At 34.7% G+C, this 18,162-nt stretch overlaps 4 protein-coding genes across 8 annotated transcripts; 1 reads left to right on the forward strand and 3 right to left on the reverse strand.

The window, feature by feature from the left end:
- Positions 1–109: 109 nt before the first annotated feature.
- LOC116030689 lies at positions 110–2,064 on the reverse strand. The gene is made up of 2 exons (XM_031273002.1): positions 1,227–2,064; positions 110–1,133 (listed from the first exon to the last, which is right to left on the reverse strand). The coding sequence occupies exons 1-2, from the start codon at positions 1,930–1,932 to the stop codon at positions 541–543; spliced, it is 1,299 nt and encodes a 432-aa protein (XP_031128862.1). The 5' UTR covers positions 1,933–2,064; the 3' UTR covers positions 110–540.
- Positions 2,065–2,706: 642 nt separating this feature from the next.
- LOC116030920 (28 kDa heat- and acid-stable phosphoprotein-like) lies at positions 2,707–4,373 on the forward strand. Its single transcript, XM_031273288.1, has 8 exons — positions 2,707–2,894; positions 3,229–3,269; positions 3,403–3,480; positions 3,577–3,660; positions 3,745–3,779; positions 3,860–3,945; positions 4,017–4,082; positions 4,189–4,373. Exons 1-8 carry the CDS (start codon positions 2,828–2,830, stop codon positions 4,221–4,223), a joined length of 492 nt encoding a protein of 163 aa, XP_031129148.1. The 5' UTR covers positions 2,707–2,827; the 3' UTR covers positions 4,224–4,373.
- LOC116030919 (ras-related protein RABA1f-like) lies at positions 4,343–5,381 on the reverse strand. The gene is made up of 2 exons (XM_031273286.1): positions 5,002–5,381; positions 4,343–4,871 (listed from the first exon to the last, which is right to left on the reverse strand). Exons 1-2 carry the CDS (start codon positions 5,217–5,219, stop codon positions 4,439–4,441), a joined length of 651 nt encoding a protein of 216 aa, XP_031129146.1. The 5' UTR covers positions 5,220–5,381; the 3' UTR covers positions 4,343–4,438.
- A 10,279-nt stretch (positions 5,382–15,660) lies between these two features.
- Positions 15,661–17,919, reverse strand: LOC116028364 (WUSCHEL-related homeobox 8-like). 5 transcript variants are annotated; one of them, XM_031270064.1, is made up of 6 exons: positions 17,801–17,919; positions 17,633–17,692; positions 17,294–17,419; positions 16,383–17,198; positions 15,870–16,099; positions 15,661–15,763 (listed from the first exon to the last, which is right to left on the reverse strand). In XM_031270064.1, exons 3-6 carry the CDS (start codon positions 17,385–17,387, stop codon positions 15,758–15,760), a joined length of 1,146 nt encoding a protein of 381 aa, XP_031125924.1. In that variant the 5' UTR covers positions 17,388–17,419; positions 17,633–17,692; positions 17,801–17,919; the 3' UTR covers positions 15,661–15,757. The 5 variants fall into 5 exon arrangements, with proteins under 5 accessions (XP_031125924.1, XP_031125922.1, XP_031125920.1 ...); XM_031270062.1 differs by having other exon boundaries at positions 15,663–15,763; positions 15,857–16,099; positions 16,383–17,192; XM_031270060.1 differs by having other exon boundaries at positions 15,663–15,763; positions 15,857–16,099.
- Between the last annotated feature and the right edge of the window lie 243 nt (positions 17,920–18,162).

The raw sequence follows: 18,162 nt of genomic DNA on the forward strand, positions 1-18,162 counted from the left end.
GCCTAATTCAAACGCAATATCCTTGAATTGGCTTGTGAATCAATCAGGACCATTACTATATTGCTCTCAGGAATAAAATAATATAATCACAATAATTGAAACAGAGACATTTCACATATAAACTTAACCTCACTTCATTATAATTGAAGCTGTTTACTGGACATAATAAATGTGTACATATATGGGAACACCTCATCCAACTTTGGCTAAACCACAAGGTCAATACATGATGATGTCAATAATATCAAGAACATTCTTGTATGTACTTGAAACCTTGAGTGCATCCTCTAAAACACAAACAACATAGTATTTGACTCCAAATGGAACAGAATCTGCAGACTGGAGGACTAGTATCATTAGAATATCAGAATTCTAGTACTTACAGATCCTTACCTAGTTCTGCAGATTACCAATGACCAGAAAGGGGGAAGGGGGAACTTAAGAGGCTGATGAACCACCATTACAAATCCACATTGGAACCACTACCTAAAGGGAATTACAAAAAGGGATTTGGGTTTCATAGATGATAGATAGAGGTGATTAATTGCATTGAAACCTTACATTGTGGCCCTTGGAATTGGCTCTCTTCAGGGTGTTTTGTGGTTCCTTGAAAGTTACAGGTGGGGAACCGGGCTTAGCAAAACGTCGTTCCATGGATGAAGACGACGGGCACTTTAAGATCCCTTTTATAGGCTTTTTGGCAGTGGTGTAGTTTGGCTCCTTATTGGAAACATCACTCCAAGGAGATGGATTACTCCTGAGTTCCACATATGAAGAGGAGGGACATTTTAGGATCCCTTTCAATGGCTTTCTTGGTGTGCTGATTGTCTCCTTGTCGGGATCAACAGGTTCAGGACATGGATTAAACTGTGACATACCTGATGGAAATAGGCGCTTAAAGATCCCTATCAATGGCTGTTTTTTTGTCATATTAGAATCATTATCATTTCCCGTGTCCTCCTCTCCTGTAACCAAATCATCCGCCGCCTCGCTCACTTTGGCTCGGACAAGATAATCGCGAGAAGAATACATCCTTTCACCTTTAGCAGAAGCAAACTCATTGCCCATGTTAACTTGGGTATCTCTGGTTTGGCAACCAATTTCTTCACCGAAAGCATCTTCTTCATTGCTGTCTGCAATAATCAGACAATTACCAGTAAGATTATTGTCTTTGTTGCAGGTTTTGCTCTTAGTATAGCAATTTAGCATAAATTAAAGATCATTACCTTTCTCCCTAGCATCAATCTGCTCGCGAATTTTTCCTTCAAACATTTTGAGCCATCCTTCAGTTAGAGGCAGCAAGGAAAGATTCATTGGAAAAGGACTTTTCTTGGGGGATTCATTAACTTTTTTCTTCTCCATGGCACCAAACAATGAAATGGCAATAACAGTAGACATAAACAGATGGCTGATCCCACATTTGATCTGCTCGTGTCTCTCGAACGACGAAGAATCAGCCAGCCCAACCATTCTCCTGATCCCAAGAACTTTCCGCGCCAGATCTCCAAGGTCACATCTCTTGTACTTTGGGGAGTTATAAAATTTGGCAGCTAGGTAACCAACATCGGCCTTATGTTTTGTCAAGCCTAATTGTTCAAACGGGAATAGCTCTCTCTTCTCAGGTATGCCAAAACCAACAAAGCAAATTCTCTCATCAGTAAGAAATTTGTGAATTGGACCCGGGATTTCTGCCCCCGAATGAAACCTGAGGATCACACAACCTAGACCGAAACACAACAGCACTAACACTATTGAGGGATCACGGGGGTGATGCATAACATCAATGCCAACAACGGGTGGACGAACCCAAACCTTACCTTTTGGAAAAAGAAAATCCTCTGTGCACAAGTATTCAAAATCTTTTGCTTTGAAGGTAATGCCTTCTAGCTTAACCTCAAAACGGTTGGTTTTTAGATATACAGTACCGGCCATATCTATTGAGAAGAATATGAGACTATCTTTGGCTTGACAGGCTGTGGATGGAGATTTCAGGCCAATTATACCTAGTGCTACTTAGAAAATGATAACTATTTTGCCCATTAGTTGTCCCGACATGAAAAGGCAATAAGCAACAACAAAACCAGACAGGGGTAAACACATTGTGATTAAAATGAAACCAAAATACATGAGAATAAGATGGAGAAAAAAATGGGCAACCAGTGGTTCTTCAACATCATTGACTGCCAAGGAATTAAGCTCATGGTTATCCAATATTGTAGTAATTCTTTGAATAACACAACCTTTCTAATGAATCCATTGTTATCGTTAAACATGTTTATAACATGAGAACCCATTGTTATTGTTATTTAATATAAAAGGAAAGTATTTTTCTATTTAAATTAAGATTGAAACAAATAGATAATATAAAACAGTATATTAAATCATTATATTCCATCTCTAATCTATTTCATAACATATTTTAAAATACAGTTGAGTACAAACTATGATGAAATATTTGTTACGGAGTATTTGTATAACGGGAGACCAGACGATCACCGAATTTCCAATTCTTGCGTAGCTTTGAGGCAAATAATGAAAAAAATGGATTATGTGTCCAAGGAATATATGTTTACTTGGAATATCGTAGCCAATTCCATTTGGCTATACATATTCCAACACTGGATTCGCTATCCTGATAAGTGCACCCCACTTCATAAAATTCCCCACTTTCTCATGTGCTGTGCTTCTTTATTCCTTGTTTTCTTCTCTATTAATTAAATGGCCTAGCAACTCTCAGAAAAATCCCAGAAAAGAGCCGGAAACTCTGCTTCTTAGCTGGGTTTCATTTGTTTTTGTTGTTGAGTAGCTGCGCGGTGCTGAAGAGGCAATGGGGAGAGGAAAGTTTAAGGGAAAGCCCACTGGCCGTCGCCAATTCTCCACTCCAGAGGAGATGAGTATGTTTTCCTTCATTATGTATATGCTTCTATTAATCTATGGATAGATCTTGCATATCTCTTGTAGATAATTGAATTTGTTTGACGATATGGAATTTTATTGGATCATCGAATTATGGGTTTTGGATCATAAATTAGATACTACAACATTACTTTGTTACATGTTCATAAAATGTCTTACATATATCATAAATTCAAAATTTAATGTGGAGAAACACGTTTGAGCGCAAAGCTGTTATTTTAGATCAGGTCCACGTATAACTAGTATGATTATATGCCCATTCTGGTTATGAGATTCTTGATTTGGTTTCTTGCATTTTTGTTCCTATTCCAGTGGCTGGTACCCCTGCATCTCGCCCGCGCACATTTAGACAGGTATTACTATGTATAAATTTATTTTTATAACCGTTACATGAGTGGAATGTTTTGATACGTTATTTGAATAGACATAGTTTAGTCTTGCAACTAAACTAAATCCAATCTTAATTGATCTCTTTGGTTTTGTTAGGAAGAAGCTGAAGTAGAGAAAGATGAGAGATTTGGTAACGAGTCCAGTGAGGAGTCTGAAGGGTCTGAAAAAGAACAAGTATTATGACAACTCTAGCTCATATATATCAAGATTGTTTTTTGGTTTTTAGATGGTCACTACACACCATTATGGATTTTGATATTTGCTTAACAGAGGCGGGTGGCTCCACGCAGCCTGATTGAGATTGAGAATCCAAATCTAGCCAAGCCTAAGAATCTGAAAGCCAAGAATGCTGATGTAAGATAGATAGATCAATCTTCTGTTTGTTAAACGATTTTTTGTTCTTTTCGTCTGATATAAGTTCTTCTCTTTATCATGCAGACTGAGAAAACAACTGAACTTTCGAGGCGTGAGAGGTGTGAGCTCTCGTTTTCTTGCCATTCTTTCTTTTTCGTTTTATTCTCCGTTCGCTGATGGGAAGTGTTCTGCTCTGCAGGGAAGAGATAGCGAAGCAGAAAGCTCATGAGCGATTCATGAGGCTCCAAGAACAAGGCAAAACAGAACAATCAAGGAAAGATTTAGGTATTTTCTTATGCCTATTCTTCTTTCTTGATATCTGTAATTTTAATTTCAGTCTTAAATTAAACTTGCAGAACGATTGGCTCAGATAAGGCAACAGAGAGCTGAAGCTGCCAAAAAAAGGGAACAGGAGAAAGCTGGTATTCTCAAAAGATAACCCAGTTTATAGATGTTCTTTTAGGCGGTTTTTTGGTCCTATAAATTGATTAGTCTGATTTTTTTATGGTGGTTTAATTTCTTCTGCAGCCAGAGAACGAAAGAAGTTGGAAGCTCAGAAATGAGTAGTCTTTCGACATTACTCGCTCACAATTTGTCACAGGAACCAACTGAATTACTCGTCCTGACGATATGTTAATTGGCGTTGGCGGTTAGACATAAAGTAATAAATACTGGACATATGTTTGGTACAATAAAAATAATGTTTCATTGTACGATGTTTCATTTTACATTTTACATTTCTGCATTATACATTTTGGTTGGCTCTTGTCCTCTCATTTCAAGCACAGCACCGACCCCGCTTGACAGCAGAGACGTCGTCCTTGTTCCCAACGTTGATGATTTGTCCCTTGGGCAAATTGGCCGGATTACTGCCGCCGGCGTCGAGGGCTCTTCGGCTAATCATTCGGTATATCTGAGAAAGCACCTCGGAGAAGGCATTTTCTACGTTAATTGCCTCGAGAGCTGACGTTTCCATGAAGAACGTGTTCTCCCTCTCCGCAAACACCTTTGAATCGTCGGTCGTAACGGCCCGCAGGTGACGGAGATCTGCCTTGTTTCCGACCAACATGAGGACGATGTGTTGATCGGTGTGTTCCCGGAGCTCCTTTAGCCACCGTACCAAACTCTCAAATGTTACCCGCCGCGTCATATCGTAAACCAGTAAAGCTCCGAGGGCTCCCCGATAATATGCGCTCGTTATTGCACGATACCTAAATCACCATACATGCATTTCATCGTTTAGAAAACAAAAATAAACTTTGAGGTTAGGGATTCAACTTTTCCGAGCAAAGAAAACCAAAAAAAAAAGAAAGAAAAAGAAAAAAGAAGGATCAAGGTCACCTTTCTTGACCGGCGGTGTCCCATATTTGAGCTTTAATGACCTTTTTGTCGACTTCAATGGTGCGAGTGGCGAATTCGACTCCAATAGTGGATTTGGAGTCTTGATTGAACTCATTATGTGTGAAACGTGAAAGTAAATTGGATTTTCCCACCGCAGAATCCCCTATTAGTACTACTTTAAATAGATAATCGTAATCTTCATCTGAGGTGGGACCCATAATTTATTTTCTAACTTTAACCCAGGTAGGGATGATAGATATTAGTAAGGAATATTGATGATATTCCTTTGTTGGGATAAAATGTCCCTCCCAAGGGTTAGGAGGGAGAGGAACAAGAGTGAAATGAATTGATGGGAATGAACACTACCTTCATACCCCTTTTATCATGCCAAGAGGAAAGGGCTAAGAAGCCATGACAAAAGAGATGAGAGGTGTGACAAGAACGAGAAATTTAATCCATGTTTTCTCATTGTTCTTCGAAATTAACTCCCCACCACAACTACATGCTCTTCATTATTTCTCCAACTAATCATTTATGTTACAAGGCTACAGACTACATAGGTTACCATGGTCCATGAATATATATATATATATATATATATATATATATATATATATATATATATTTTTTTATTTTTTTTTTGAAAACAAAAAAAAAGGTATTGCAACACATCATTTTTGGTAAAAAAAAAAAAAGAATTAAAATGATGTCAGAGTGACAAGATCATTATGGCCCAAAAGAAAAATAAATATTGAAGATAATTCGTGGGCCATATTAAAATTTTAAATTCCATCAATTTTAAGGAAAGGATTTTCAATTCTAAAAACATAAATCTAGACTTAGATCGAGGGGATAGAATTGGACAAATTATGCTATGGATCTAGGTCCACCCCAAGGTGGACCCAGATTCATGGTATAGCAACTGATAATATTGAGCTACAAATAAATTGAATAGTTTGGCCCAATTATTAATACTCCGTATTAAATAAGTTACATAATATTAAAAAGGTCATTCCTATATAATCTGTTAAGCAAAGCATTATTATCAAGTTACATTACTCTGTATTTTTGTTTGTTAAAATAATATAAATATTTAGGTAGTTAAGATGAAATTATCCATCGTAGAGGTAATATATAGTCTCAAAAAGAAATCGAAGTGCTGACCTGTTAATATTAAGATAGGTGGCATGGACTGTCTTTTTCTCTAATAGCTAGCATAGTGCCCCAACAATGATCCATCTAGCTAGCTAGAATTGTATATTTATATGACAAGTGTGACTAATTTTAAACGTTAATATGACATTATATTTGGTCAAAAATTAAGAAATATTTATTTTTAAAATGTGAACTTATCTATTATAATTTAGAGCTTCAGTAGTATAGTCTCAAAAAGAAGTTAGTTGCTAAATATAGGTTACATAGTATCATAAAAAGAGGTCATGGGGAATTGCCAAACTATGTTAGGAAATTGATATAGTTGAATGGTTAGATAAGACTTTAATTTAGCGTTTAAGGATTTTTATTATTTTTTAGATTGAGATAGGTGGCAGTGACTGTCTTTTTCTCCAATAGTATAGTGCCCCAACAATGATCCATCTAGAATGGTATATATTTATATGACAAGTGTGACTAATTTTGAAAGTTAATATGACATTTGGTAGAAAATTAGGAAAATATTTATTTTAAAAATGTGAAGTTATCCATTTTAGAGTTTGAGTATAGTCTCAAAAAGAAGTCTAAAAAATATGACTAATATTACCCACATAAAAACTCCCCAACTTCTCCCAAAAAAAAAAACTGCCCAATAGACGTGTGCACTACATGTGCTAACTAGGAGCGTTGGGTGACTGTCAATTAACGACCACACTATTTATTTCTCTCTTTAGATGTTGACCTCACAAATACTCCTTGATGGATAAATCATGAATGGACCCGTCATAGGTCAACCCGGAGGATAAGTCAATGAGCAAACATCACGGACACCCGAGAGAAGACATGGGCTGACTCGGGCCCAACCGAGGCCGAATCCAGCTGGGCCGCCTCGGGCACAGGCCGAACTCATGGGCCGACCTTCAGGGGTTCACCTCGGCTGAGCCCCGTGCGTTTGGCCGAGGCTCCAGGGTCTCAGTTGACGCGCGCGGTCTTCTCGGCGAAAGATGTGGTCCAAGGTTGTTGCAACTGTTCGCCTCTTCTCGGAGGTGGTTAGGGCCAAAGGAGAGTATAAAAACACTCCATCTTGTCTCATTAGGATATGAATTGAATTGTCTGAAGAATACTTTGTCTGGTTACTACATAAGTCTTATCCTTGTAATAACATTATTCAATATTAATACGAAAATTATCTTCGCGATGCACTTTGATTGTCTAATCATTGCAATGTCTCTTGTTATTTCTTACCTTTGTCATACCCACTATACAATTGAGTTTTATAATTCAGATCACCTGAGTTATTAAAATCCATCGCTCCTAAAATAATAATCTCATCAGCCCATAATCTTGCTCTTACAAAATGGAGTAAATGGAAAAGAATAACCCCAAGTTGTCCAACAGGGAGCAGTATGGTGATAAACTAACAAACATGCTTTCATTCCGGCATGGAAGCAAAGGTAGGCAGCTACATAGGAATAGGAATATAGGATAGCCCATGATTGTCCAATGTGACAAAATTTTAATACACTCAGATTTCCAAGTCAATCATTAATAATCATCTTTTCTGCTTTTCGATCAATCAAGACCGAATAAAATAAGATACACAAAGTTTGGTCAACTGTAGTCCGTCATAGACTCATAGCCTTCATAGGACGACACTGTTTTTACCACATTGCACGAAATCAATTTAGTTTATATATATCGTTGTAAATATTTTTCATGGCACAATGTATTGTGATTTCAGAACCTTCGAATATAGACATTAATTAATTGAAATATATCATGCCAACAAAGCATTGCAATAATTCATGTGGATATAACGCATTGCAATAGTTCATGTGGATATAATGCAAGAGTTACATTAAAAGATTCGACTCTCTAATTAAAACAAAGCATTGCAATAGTTCATGTGGATATAACGCAATATAATTTCTGCTCAGTGCTCTGAAGGGCATGAATGACACTCGGTCTTCTGAATTTTCAATGGCCGATAGAGACGTACCAAACATCATGAGAAGCTATTGCGCTCACAAGTATAAGAAGAAAAACATATATATTATATTTAACGTTTAGCATATTTCATTTATATAATAAAGCAATTAAAATAGAGAAACAAGAATATAACATTTGTTAATGAAATGAAATATGAGTAATAATTCGTCACACTAGAATTAAATTTTTGGTTTAATTGTAGTTTTGTTATGTGAGTTTCAGTTTATAAAAATATTCATTCAATTGCATATTGTTAAACAAAAATGGAATATACTCAATACATACTCTTGAATAGTAACTATAGATTTCCTCATCATAAAAAAATCTTAATAATTAGTGAATCAACATTTATGAGATAATTGAAACAGTTTTTAAGGCTGGTCGGCTGGCTAGCTCTAGAAATTAAATATAGAAAAAAGATTAAAACTTTTGTTAATGAAATGAAATATATCAGTAATAATCTATCACACTAGAATTAAACTTTTGGCATTATTGTAGTTTTGTTGTGTGAGTTGCAATTCATAAAAATATTCATTTAAGTGCATGCTATTAAATAAAAGTGGAGCTTACTCAATACATACTCTTGATTATTAAATATAAATTTTATTCATCACCAAGCTAAGAAAAAAAATAATGATAATTAGTAAATCAACATTTACAAGATAATTGAAACGGTTTAGAAAGTTGTCAGGTAGGCTGGCTCCAGAAATTTATTATATTTGACAATTGACATCACATATAAGGTGTGTGCTAGCTTGACCTAGTAAGTTGCATATGTGAGGAATTGAAGGGAAAGACATCCTCAAATTCTTCAAACATTGACCTTTTTCAGTCTTGATTCCTACATAAAAAAAATTACATTTTCAAAATTTTTATTTACATACGGCGCTAAAAGAAAATACTCTGTAACAAAATATCAATTAATTAACTATGGAATAAATACCTCAGACTTAAATATTTACACATTTTAATAATTTATTTCCAAAAATCTTTTAGTCCATTAAATATCAAAAGATCCCAATAAGTTATCTACATTTCGTAAGTAAATTTAATTTTCTTGTAGTACAATTTTATAAAAATTTAAAATTAGGTAATGGTTGACGCAATTACTTCAATCTTTACAACCTTTTTTTGCCATAATCTCAAGCTCTAGCTTAGTTACCAAAAAGAATAATGTAAGTGTTAATTCCATGAGTATTAACCATTCTCATTATTTCTGCATAATTATGAACATCGTTACTATATATGCACGCTGCATGTTTTTTTTTCTTCTTCTTAATTTATGATAAATTTTGTAAAGTTTCACTAGATTTTGTATTATGACTTGCAATTGATGGACTTAAATTTTTAGGAAAAAATGTCCATATATATGATATGATGATTTTGTAGAAAGTAATATGTTTTTTTTCAACGCATATGCTTTAATCATTCACAAGTCATTTGACAAAAACTAAATGAGATTTAATTTCACTAGATTTCTCATTATGACGGACCAAAAGTGAAGAAAAAAATAGGAATTATGCATCTATACTTCTATAGTAACAATTAATTTTTATATAATCACGCTCCAATAGTAATACGTAGGAATATTACCAAACTCATATTTTATCTAACAAAAATGGAAAAAACTCTTAATAAAAATGTCGGAATCAATGTTTTAGTCATATGTTTAAACTTCACTAATACGGAGTAACAACAACTCTAATGAGGTCATGGTCTAGTTCATGTTTGAAGTATTGTATTTATTAGTTGGTGATAGTTATAATTGCATATTTATCGGTTGAATTAAAAATATTGGCTAATCTCTTATATAGTACATGTTGGATGGAGGCTTAAAGAGTGTCCATTGATTAAAAAGCATTACTTTTGATAAAAGGAAAAAAAATAGAAAATTATATTGAAGTAATCAGTAATAGGAATTTTAATAGCTTAATTGGCTGAATATTTTTTTTAAAGAAGTTAAATGGTTTTGTTTCCTTTATTTATTTATTTTTGGCGTGGGTAACACGTCATGTGCGTAAGTACAAGTATTTTGAAAAACTTATAAGAGGTTAAGGCCTTCATCTACCACGCTTCAACTGAAGGACGACATGTGGTGACTCTTGAAACAAGGGTACAATTCTTTGAGAAACATGGACTTGAAAAACATATAAACAAGATGATAACTTTTGTTAAAGAAATTGAATATATAAGTAATAATCTGTCACACTATAATTAAACTTTTGGCTTTATTGTAGTTTTGTTGTGTGGGTTTCATTTAATAAAAATATTTGTTCAATTGCATGCTATTATACAAAATTGGAGTTTATTCAATACATACTCTTGAGTAGTAACTATAGATTTTCCTCATCACTAAAACAATTGTGATAATTGGTGAATCAATATTTATGAGATAATTGAAACGGTTCTAAAAATTGGCTGGCTCTTGAAATTAACTATATTTGACATCATTAGCTAACATGTTTATAAATATATTTCGTTTACATAAGAACGTAATTTAATTATTTAAATAGAGAAACAAAATCAAAACTTTTGTTAATGAAATGAAATATATAAGTAATAATCTGTCACACTAGAATTAAATTTTTAGCCTTGGTGTAGTTTTGTTGTGTAGGCCGGTTTCAATTAATAAAAGTATTTGTTCAATTGCAAGTTATTATACATTTATACAAAAGTGGAGTTTACTCAATACATATTCTTGAGTAGAAACTATAAATTTTCTTCATCACAAAAAAATCGTGATAATTAGTGAATCAACATTTAAGAGATAATTGAAGTGGTTTTGAAAGTTGGCCGGGCTCCAGAAATTAATTATATTCTGCATAATACATATTAATGATGAACATATTTCATTTATATAATAACATAATTTAAATAGAGAAACAAGATTATAACTTTTGTCAATGAAATTAAATATATAAGCAATAATCTGTAACACTATCTAGAATTAAACTTTTGGCCTTATTGTAGTGTTGTTGTGCGTGTTTCATTTAATAAAAATATTCATTCAATTGCATTCTATTATTAAAAGAAAAAAAGAGAAAAAAAAGTGGAGTTTACTTCATACATACTCAAGTAGTGACTATATATTCTGGTTTTCATAAAAAAAAAGTTGTGATAATTAGTGAAATAACATTTACGAGATAATTGAAACGGTTCTGAAAGTTGGTTGGGATGGCTGGCTCCAGATATTATTTATATTTGAAATCACATGCAAGGTGTGTGTTAGCAGCGTTACCTAGTAAGTTGCAGAGGTTAGTAATTGAAGGAAAAGACATCCCCAAATTCTTCTAACTTTTACCTTTTCCCTCTCAATTCCGGCCAAAAGAAACATTACATTTTCCAAATTTTTATTTACATACAACACTAAAAGAAAATACTTTGTAATAAAATATCTATTAATTAACTATTAAAGTATGGAGTAAACACCTCAAACTTAAATATTTACAAATTTTTATAATTTATTTACCAAAATCTTTTAGTACATTAAATATCAAAAGATCTCAGTAATTTATTGACATATTTTTCCACAAGTAAATTTATTTTTTTCTTGTAGTACAATTTTACAAAATTAAAGAAAAAAACCCAAAGGTATATCTACATTCCTAAATACATGCATGTGGTACCATCACATTATGCTCAGTCACAACATCCTCAATGGGGAGCTCCATCTTCCATCCATTGGTTGGGTCCCACTTCAAAATGTTACACAGCTTTATAGGTACTTTCCTATTTCCAATATCGTCTTTATTTAAATTGGTTATTATGCAATTATTACAACCTTTACATTTTTTTTTTTAATCTCCTTAATAGCATATTTACCAACAAAACTAATGTAACTTTTTTTTTTTTGGAGAAAAGAATAGAGTAACTTTTAATTCCATGAGTTTGATAATAGCATTCTCATGTTTTTTTCCCCTTAATTTTTGATAAATTTTGTAAAATTTCACTAGAATCTGTATTATGACATGAAATTGATCGGCTTAAATTTTTAGGCAAAAATCCATTTATATGACATGATGATCTTGGCCTTATTGAAGTTTTGTTGTGTGGGTTTCATTAAATAAAAATATTCGTTCAATTGCATGCTATTATACAAAAGTAGAGTTTGCTCCATGCATGCTTAAGTAGTAATCATAGATTTTCTTCATCATAAAAAAAATCGTGATAATTAATGAATCAACATTTGTGAGATAATTTAAATAGTTTTGAAATCTGGACAGTTGGCTATCTCCAGAAATTAATAATATTTTACATCACATGCAAGGTGTGTGCTAGCTTGACCTAGTAAGAAGCAGAGGTTAAGAATTGAAGGAAAAAGACATCCCCAAATTCTTCAAACATTCAGCTTTTACCTACTGATTCCTGCAAAAAGAAACATTACATTTCCAAAATTTTTATTTACATACATCCCTAAAAGAAAATACTTCGTAATAAAATATCAATTAATTAACTATGGAGTAAATACCTCAAACTTAAATATTTACAGATTTTAATACCTCACACTTAAATATTTACAAATTTTAATAACTTATGTACAAAAATCTATTAGTACATTAAATATCAAAAGATCTCAGTAATTTATCTACATATTTTTCCGTAAGCAAATTTAATTTTTCTTTTAATACAATTTTTTAAAAGTAAAATCAAAAGATATATCTACGTACATAAATACATGCATGCGGTACCACCACATTAAACTCGGTCACAACATCCTCAATGGTTGTATACCCACTACAAAACTTTACACAAATTTATACTTACTTTTCTAATTCCAATATATTCTTTTATTGAATTGGTAATTAAGTAATGACGGCTGATGCAATTATTACAACCTTTACAACTTTTTTTATTTTATTTTTACACCATAATCTCAAGTTCTAACTTAGTTACCAAAAAGAATAATGTCCCTTTTAATTCCTTGAGTTTGATAATAGTATTTTCATGTTTTTTTTCCTTCTTAATTTATTATAAATTTGGTAAAATTTCACTAGAATTTGTACTATGACTTGCAATTGATCGACATAAATTTTCAGGCAAAAATGTCCATTTATATGAGCATGATGGTCTTGTAAAAAGTAATAATGTTTTTTCTATCCATATGCTTTAATCATTCATAAGCCATATGACAAAAATTCAATGAGATTTAATTTCACTAAATTTCTCACTATGACCAAAAGTGAGGGAAAAAATAGAAGTTATACACCTATAAAAATAAATTTTGTCAATTACAATGTAGTATGATAACATTTTTGTTACCATTCAAATGAATGGTCACATGATTGAACTCCTGCGATGGGGCATTAATTCTTTGAACTACCTTGTTAGAAATACTACCAACCCCATATTTTATCTAACGAAAATGGGAAAAAACTCTTAATAAAAATGTCAGAATCAAATTAAAGTTTTTGTCATATGTTTAAATTTCACTAATACATAGTAACAGCTCTAATGAGGTCATGATCTAGTTCTTTTTTTTTATGACGTTTGTACTTTGTAGTATTGTATTTAATAGTTGGTGATAGATAGTTATAATTACACATATATTTATAGGCTAAATTAAAAATATTCGTTGATATTATAGTACATGTTGGACAGAGATTTGGAGAGTACTACGTGTATGTCAAATCCAACATTCTGTCTTTAAAACATAACATTAATTGTTACATAAGTATAAAAAAAATAAAGTTGTATAATTGCTACTAATTATAGCTTTTAGGGTTACAATAAATGATTTATATAATCATTATTTCCTTAAAAAATTATGCAAACCTTCTTAATTGATCATTACTCGTGTACATGCATGTCACAAAGAGTTTTGATTGAATTAAAGATTCCAAAACTTATGAAAGGCGTACTAGTCCATCGTAACGGCCAAAGACGTAGAGTGTCTATTGATTATTAATTAATTAAAAAACATTACTTTTGACAAAAGAAATAAAAGAAGAAAATTAAAGTTGGTTCAGTCGTCTATCGTATGAATTAATATGAAACCTCCTTAAATTTACTCCCCCCATTTCCCTAATTACATTTCTTTACATTAATGAAGACCCGAAGTTTTTTTTTTTTTTTTTTTTTTGAGTATTGTTGACTTTGTTACAATGTAGAGATAATATTGTCTCCATTGAGACTCGAACCCACCCCCTCTCATGTGAGGGTGCAACCAGGTGCCACTAGACTATAAGGTCTTTGGCAACAAGTAAATATTCGATTTAGAAGTAGTTTAACAAGTTCAATTGCGTTATATAATATTCGATGTTATAATTTATATAATTGTATATTGATCCAAATATTCTTAAAATATTATAAAAAATCCATTCCGTGCAACGTATGAGCGAAAATACTAGTAGGTACTAATATGAATTTTAGCCTTCAAATATAGCTTAACTGGTCAAATAATTTTAAAAATGTTAAATAGTTTTGTTTCGTTGGTAACACATAAGTACCAGTATTTTGAAGAACTTAAAAGGTTAAGACACATGTAGGAATTTACTTTTTTCACCACGCTTCAACCCATAGACAAGTGGTGAATGATTCTTAAAATTAGAGTCCAGTTCCTTGAGAAACATGCACGACCCTGAAAACCATGTAAACAATTGAGACCGACCACGTTATTTGTTTCTTCCACCGCAAAAGCTCTAGGTGTAAGATCAAGCGTTCATCAGTATGCCAAATACTATAATTAGTAACAACGAATGCTCAACACCTGGAGGAGGGGCAAGTGAGGGCTTTGAAATTGAACTGCAATACTTTTGGTAATAGGAATAGTACTTACTGTACATCAGGTTCAACCAACCAAGATCTTTTTGAAACAATAGAAGAAATCCATTTCCAGCCAAGAACTAGTGAAAAGAAATTAAAGGGAGGGGGGGACAGAACTGAAGGAATATAATGAGAATGGAGTTTGATCTGATTTTAGGTTCAGAAGTATAGTTTAACATAGGCTATATGAGAAGGGGAAAAATGGATGACATTCTCTCTAGTGGGGTGGGGTGTTTGTAAATTGTAACCCTAGTATATGTATGTACATATATATGAACTAACCACACAGTAGTGTAACATAGGCAACCTTAAAATAGAGGAAACACAAACATGTGTAGTGTAAAGCTTTCCATTTGTCTACCCCTTTCAATTACTTCTGTATCTCTGGGTTTCCTTATTATGACCACACCACATTCCACGGAACTTCCTTATTCAATTTGTTGTTTCAAATTTGTTTACAAGGCAGCATCAAAATTTAATACACCACATTCTCATAATATAAATAATCCACGCTTGCATATATATATAACTTGAAATGACAAAACCAAAGTACATATAGAAGTTCAATTCATTAAACCATAGAATTGGGTTCTATGATCTAATGATGAAAGCTAATTAAGGCAACCAATGTGCCATACAGACTCCATCAAACCAAACCAAACTGAACAATAATAACATAATCCACTCCAATTAACACAAACTTTATCTTACAGACTCAAATAAAATTAAAGCAGACTTAAAATAAGACAAACTTTATCTTGAGAAGGAACAGCAACAATGGCAAATAGGTAACTGCAGGTAACTTTTTCATCATTTCTTGGTATCAATCAACACCGACCCACCATTCATTCTTCTACATCTGAAACAATAATCCAAAGCAAACAAACGAGGTTTAGCAGAATTTCGTGAAGTACGAGAGTGAAACAACGTGGAAGTCAAATGAAATACCAACGTGAGGAGCGGACCAGGTAGTAGACGGCTCCTGGCTGTAGGGGATTAACAGTGACGCCCCATTCATTAGTGTCCAAAGCCTGACCAGAGTAGCAATTAACCAGCATGGACTCATCGCCGAACGTCCCCCGGACGTCGAACGGCGCGGCGGCCGCCACATCAAACGGTATGCCGTTGATCAGAAGAGTAGCTTTCTGCTGCTCCACCACCGCGGCGCCCGCATCCACATTCAGGTCCCCTAAACCTGTAAAATCATATCTTTTTTTAGTACTACTGATTTCACTAAGACTCAAACAGACAACCTCCCATATCGGAGTATAACTTCTGGGCTACAACATCATATCAAACAAACAAACACACACCCAATTCATTAATCATAGTATAGCCTAGCTAGGCTTTCATATTTTTCTGCTAAAAATGGAAGCCATGCAAGTGATCACCCTTCACTTCCATGAAGTTGGAACAATTTCTGGTACCTTAAAATCGAAAAAACTGGTTGTTGGTGAGAAAGAAAGGAATTGAAGTACCTTGGAAATGATAGAGAGTAGATGGAACAGTTGTGGAGGGGGGTGGGAGGAGGGTGAGAGGAGCATTGGGAGCAGTAACAGTAGTGGTTGGGAGTGATGTAACAGTGCCATAACCCAAATCCAGATTGATGCCCTCATTGTCATAGCCTTTAGAAGGAGGAGGAGGAGGGTTAAACCCCATGAACTCTGTGGGCAAAATCCCAGAAGAATTCCCAATAGTGAGATCAGAAGAGAGCGGAACATTCGGGGAATCAGGGAGGAAAAACCCTTGAGTGAAAGAAGCGCCGCCGGAAGTGTTTGGGGGTTGAGGGTAATAGTAGGGCTCAGGGAGAAGATGATCATTAGGAGGAGGAGCCTGGTACAAGGTTTGCTGGTTAACCGAAGAAGGAGAGTGGGTGAAGAATGATAAGCCCAGGTGGTCGGCGGAATTGTCGGAAGATGAGGACGAGGATGAGGTTCCGATCATGATAGGGTTATTGCCCAGGAAAGTGACCGCCGCTGGAGGCGGCGGAGGAGGAGGAGAAGGGTTTTGCTGTGGCTCCACTACTGCCGCAGCCGCCGCTGCCGCCATGGCGTTCTGGATATGGAGCTGCCGCTGCTTATTCTTGCTCCGGGATTTCCGGTTCTGAAACCAGTAAAATACGTTCGCATCTCCTACTTCTCCATACTCCTCCAGTCTTAACCTGATCCGCCTTATCTCCTCCCGGGACGGATTCACCACCCCGGAATTGAAAAGTGATTCCAGAATACGTATTTGTTCTGGCTTGGGATTCCACCTAGGCTTTGGCTCTGGCGTCCTCTCCTCAGCCCCTGCCCCTGCCGCAAAACAACCAATAATCACACAAATTACACAAAATTGAAGTAAAAAAAAGCTTAATTATTATATTATAAGTTCCAATTATTTAACCCACCGCCCGAGAGGGAGGAGTTGGAGTCACGCTGGCGTTGATTAGAACCGGAAGGCTTGGACCTGAACAGGCTAGGCCAGTGCTTGTTGGAGGACATGATAGGTAGGTAGCGGATAAACAAGAAATGTCCTGCGAATTGAGTGAAAAGATTAATGAAAGAATCTGGTAACTTAGCTAGAGCTAGGTAGCGGAAGGTCTTTAATTTAATTTGGGCACAGTACACCTTTTAAAAAGAGAGAGAGAGAGAGAGGAAGAAAAAGACAAAACCCAGAACAGAAATCGCCTGTGAAGAAGATAAACAAGAAAGGAAAAAGAAACAAGGAGGGGAGTACAGCCCCATACCTTTGATGAGATAAAAACTTGTACAATAGTCAATAGTACTACAATGGCCAAATAATCACCCTGCAAGAGAAGCAAAGAGAACATTGAAAGACGCACATGCCGGGGCTTATATTAGAAGAAAAATTAAGCAAGAAATTGGAAGATAGATAGAGGGAGTTGTGTACGTACAGTTTGTATGTATTTAGGTGGTGGGGTGGGGTGGGGTTATTGAAGATCAGAAGGTATCCTAGCAAGGGTGTTCTGAAACCTGATCAGATTGTCTCTTTGTATTACATCATAAGTAAATGATACTTTGATGTTTTCTATGATAGAAGAGTGATTCTCTTCTTCTACTACTCAGAACTCTTCAAAAAGAGTATTAATGGAGAAGGCTGGGAGTGGTGTGGATGTAAGTGTTGCCATATTATTCTAATGACTATTGTAAGAGGTAATGGCCGCTATAAATAGGCGCTGCGAGACCAGAAACCCCCCCCCCCCCCCCCCCCCCCCCCCCCCCCCCCCCCCCCCCCCCCCCCCCCCCCCCCCCCCCC

Source organism: Ipomoea triloba, chromosome 9, assembly GCF_003576645.1.
Source record: "Ipomoea triloba cultivar NCNSP0323 chromosome 9, ASM357664v1".
NCBI classification, from domain to species: Eukaryota; Viridiplantae; Streptophyta; class Magnoliopsida; order Solanales; family Convolvulaceae; genus Ipomoea; species Ipomoea triloba.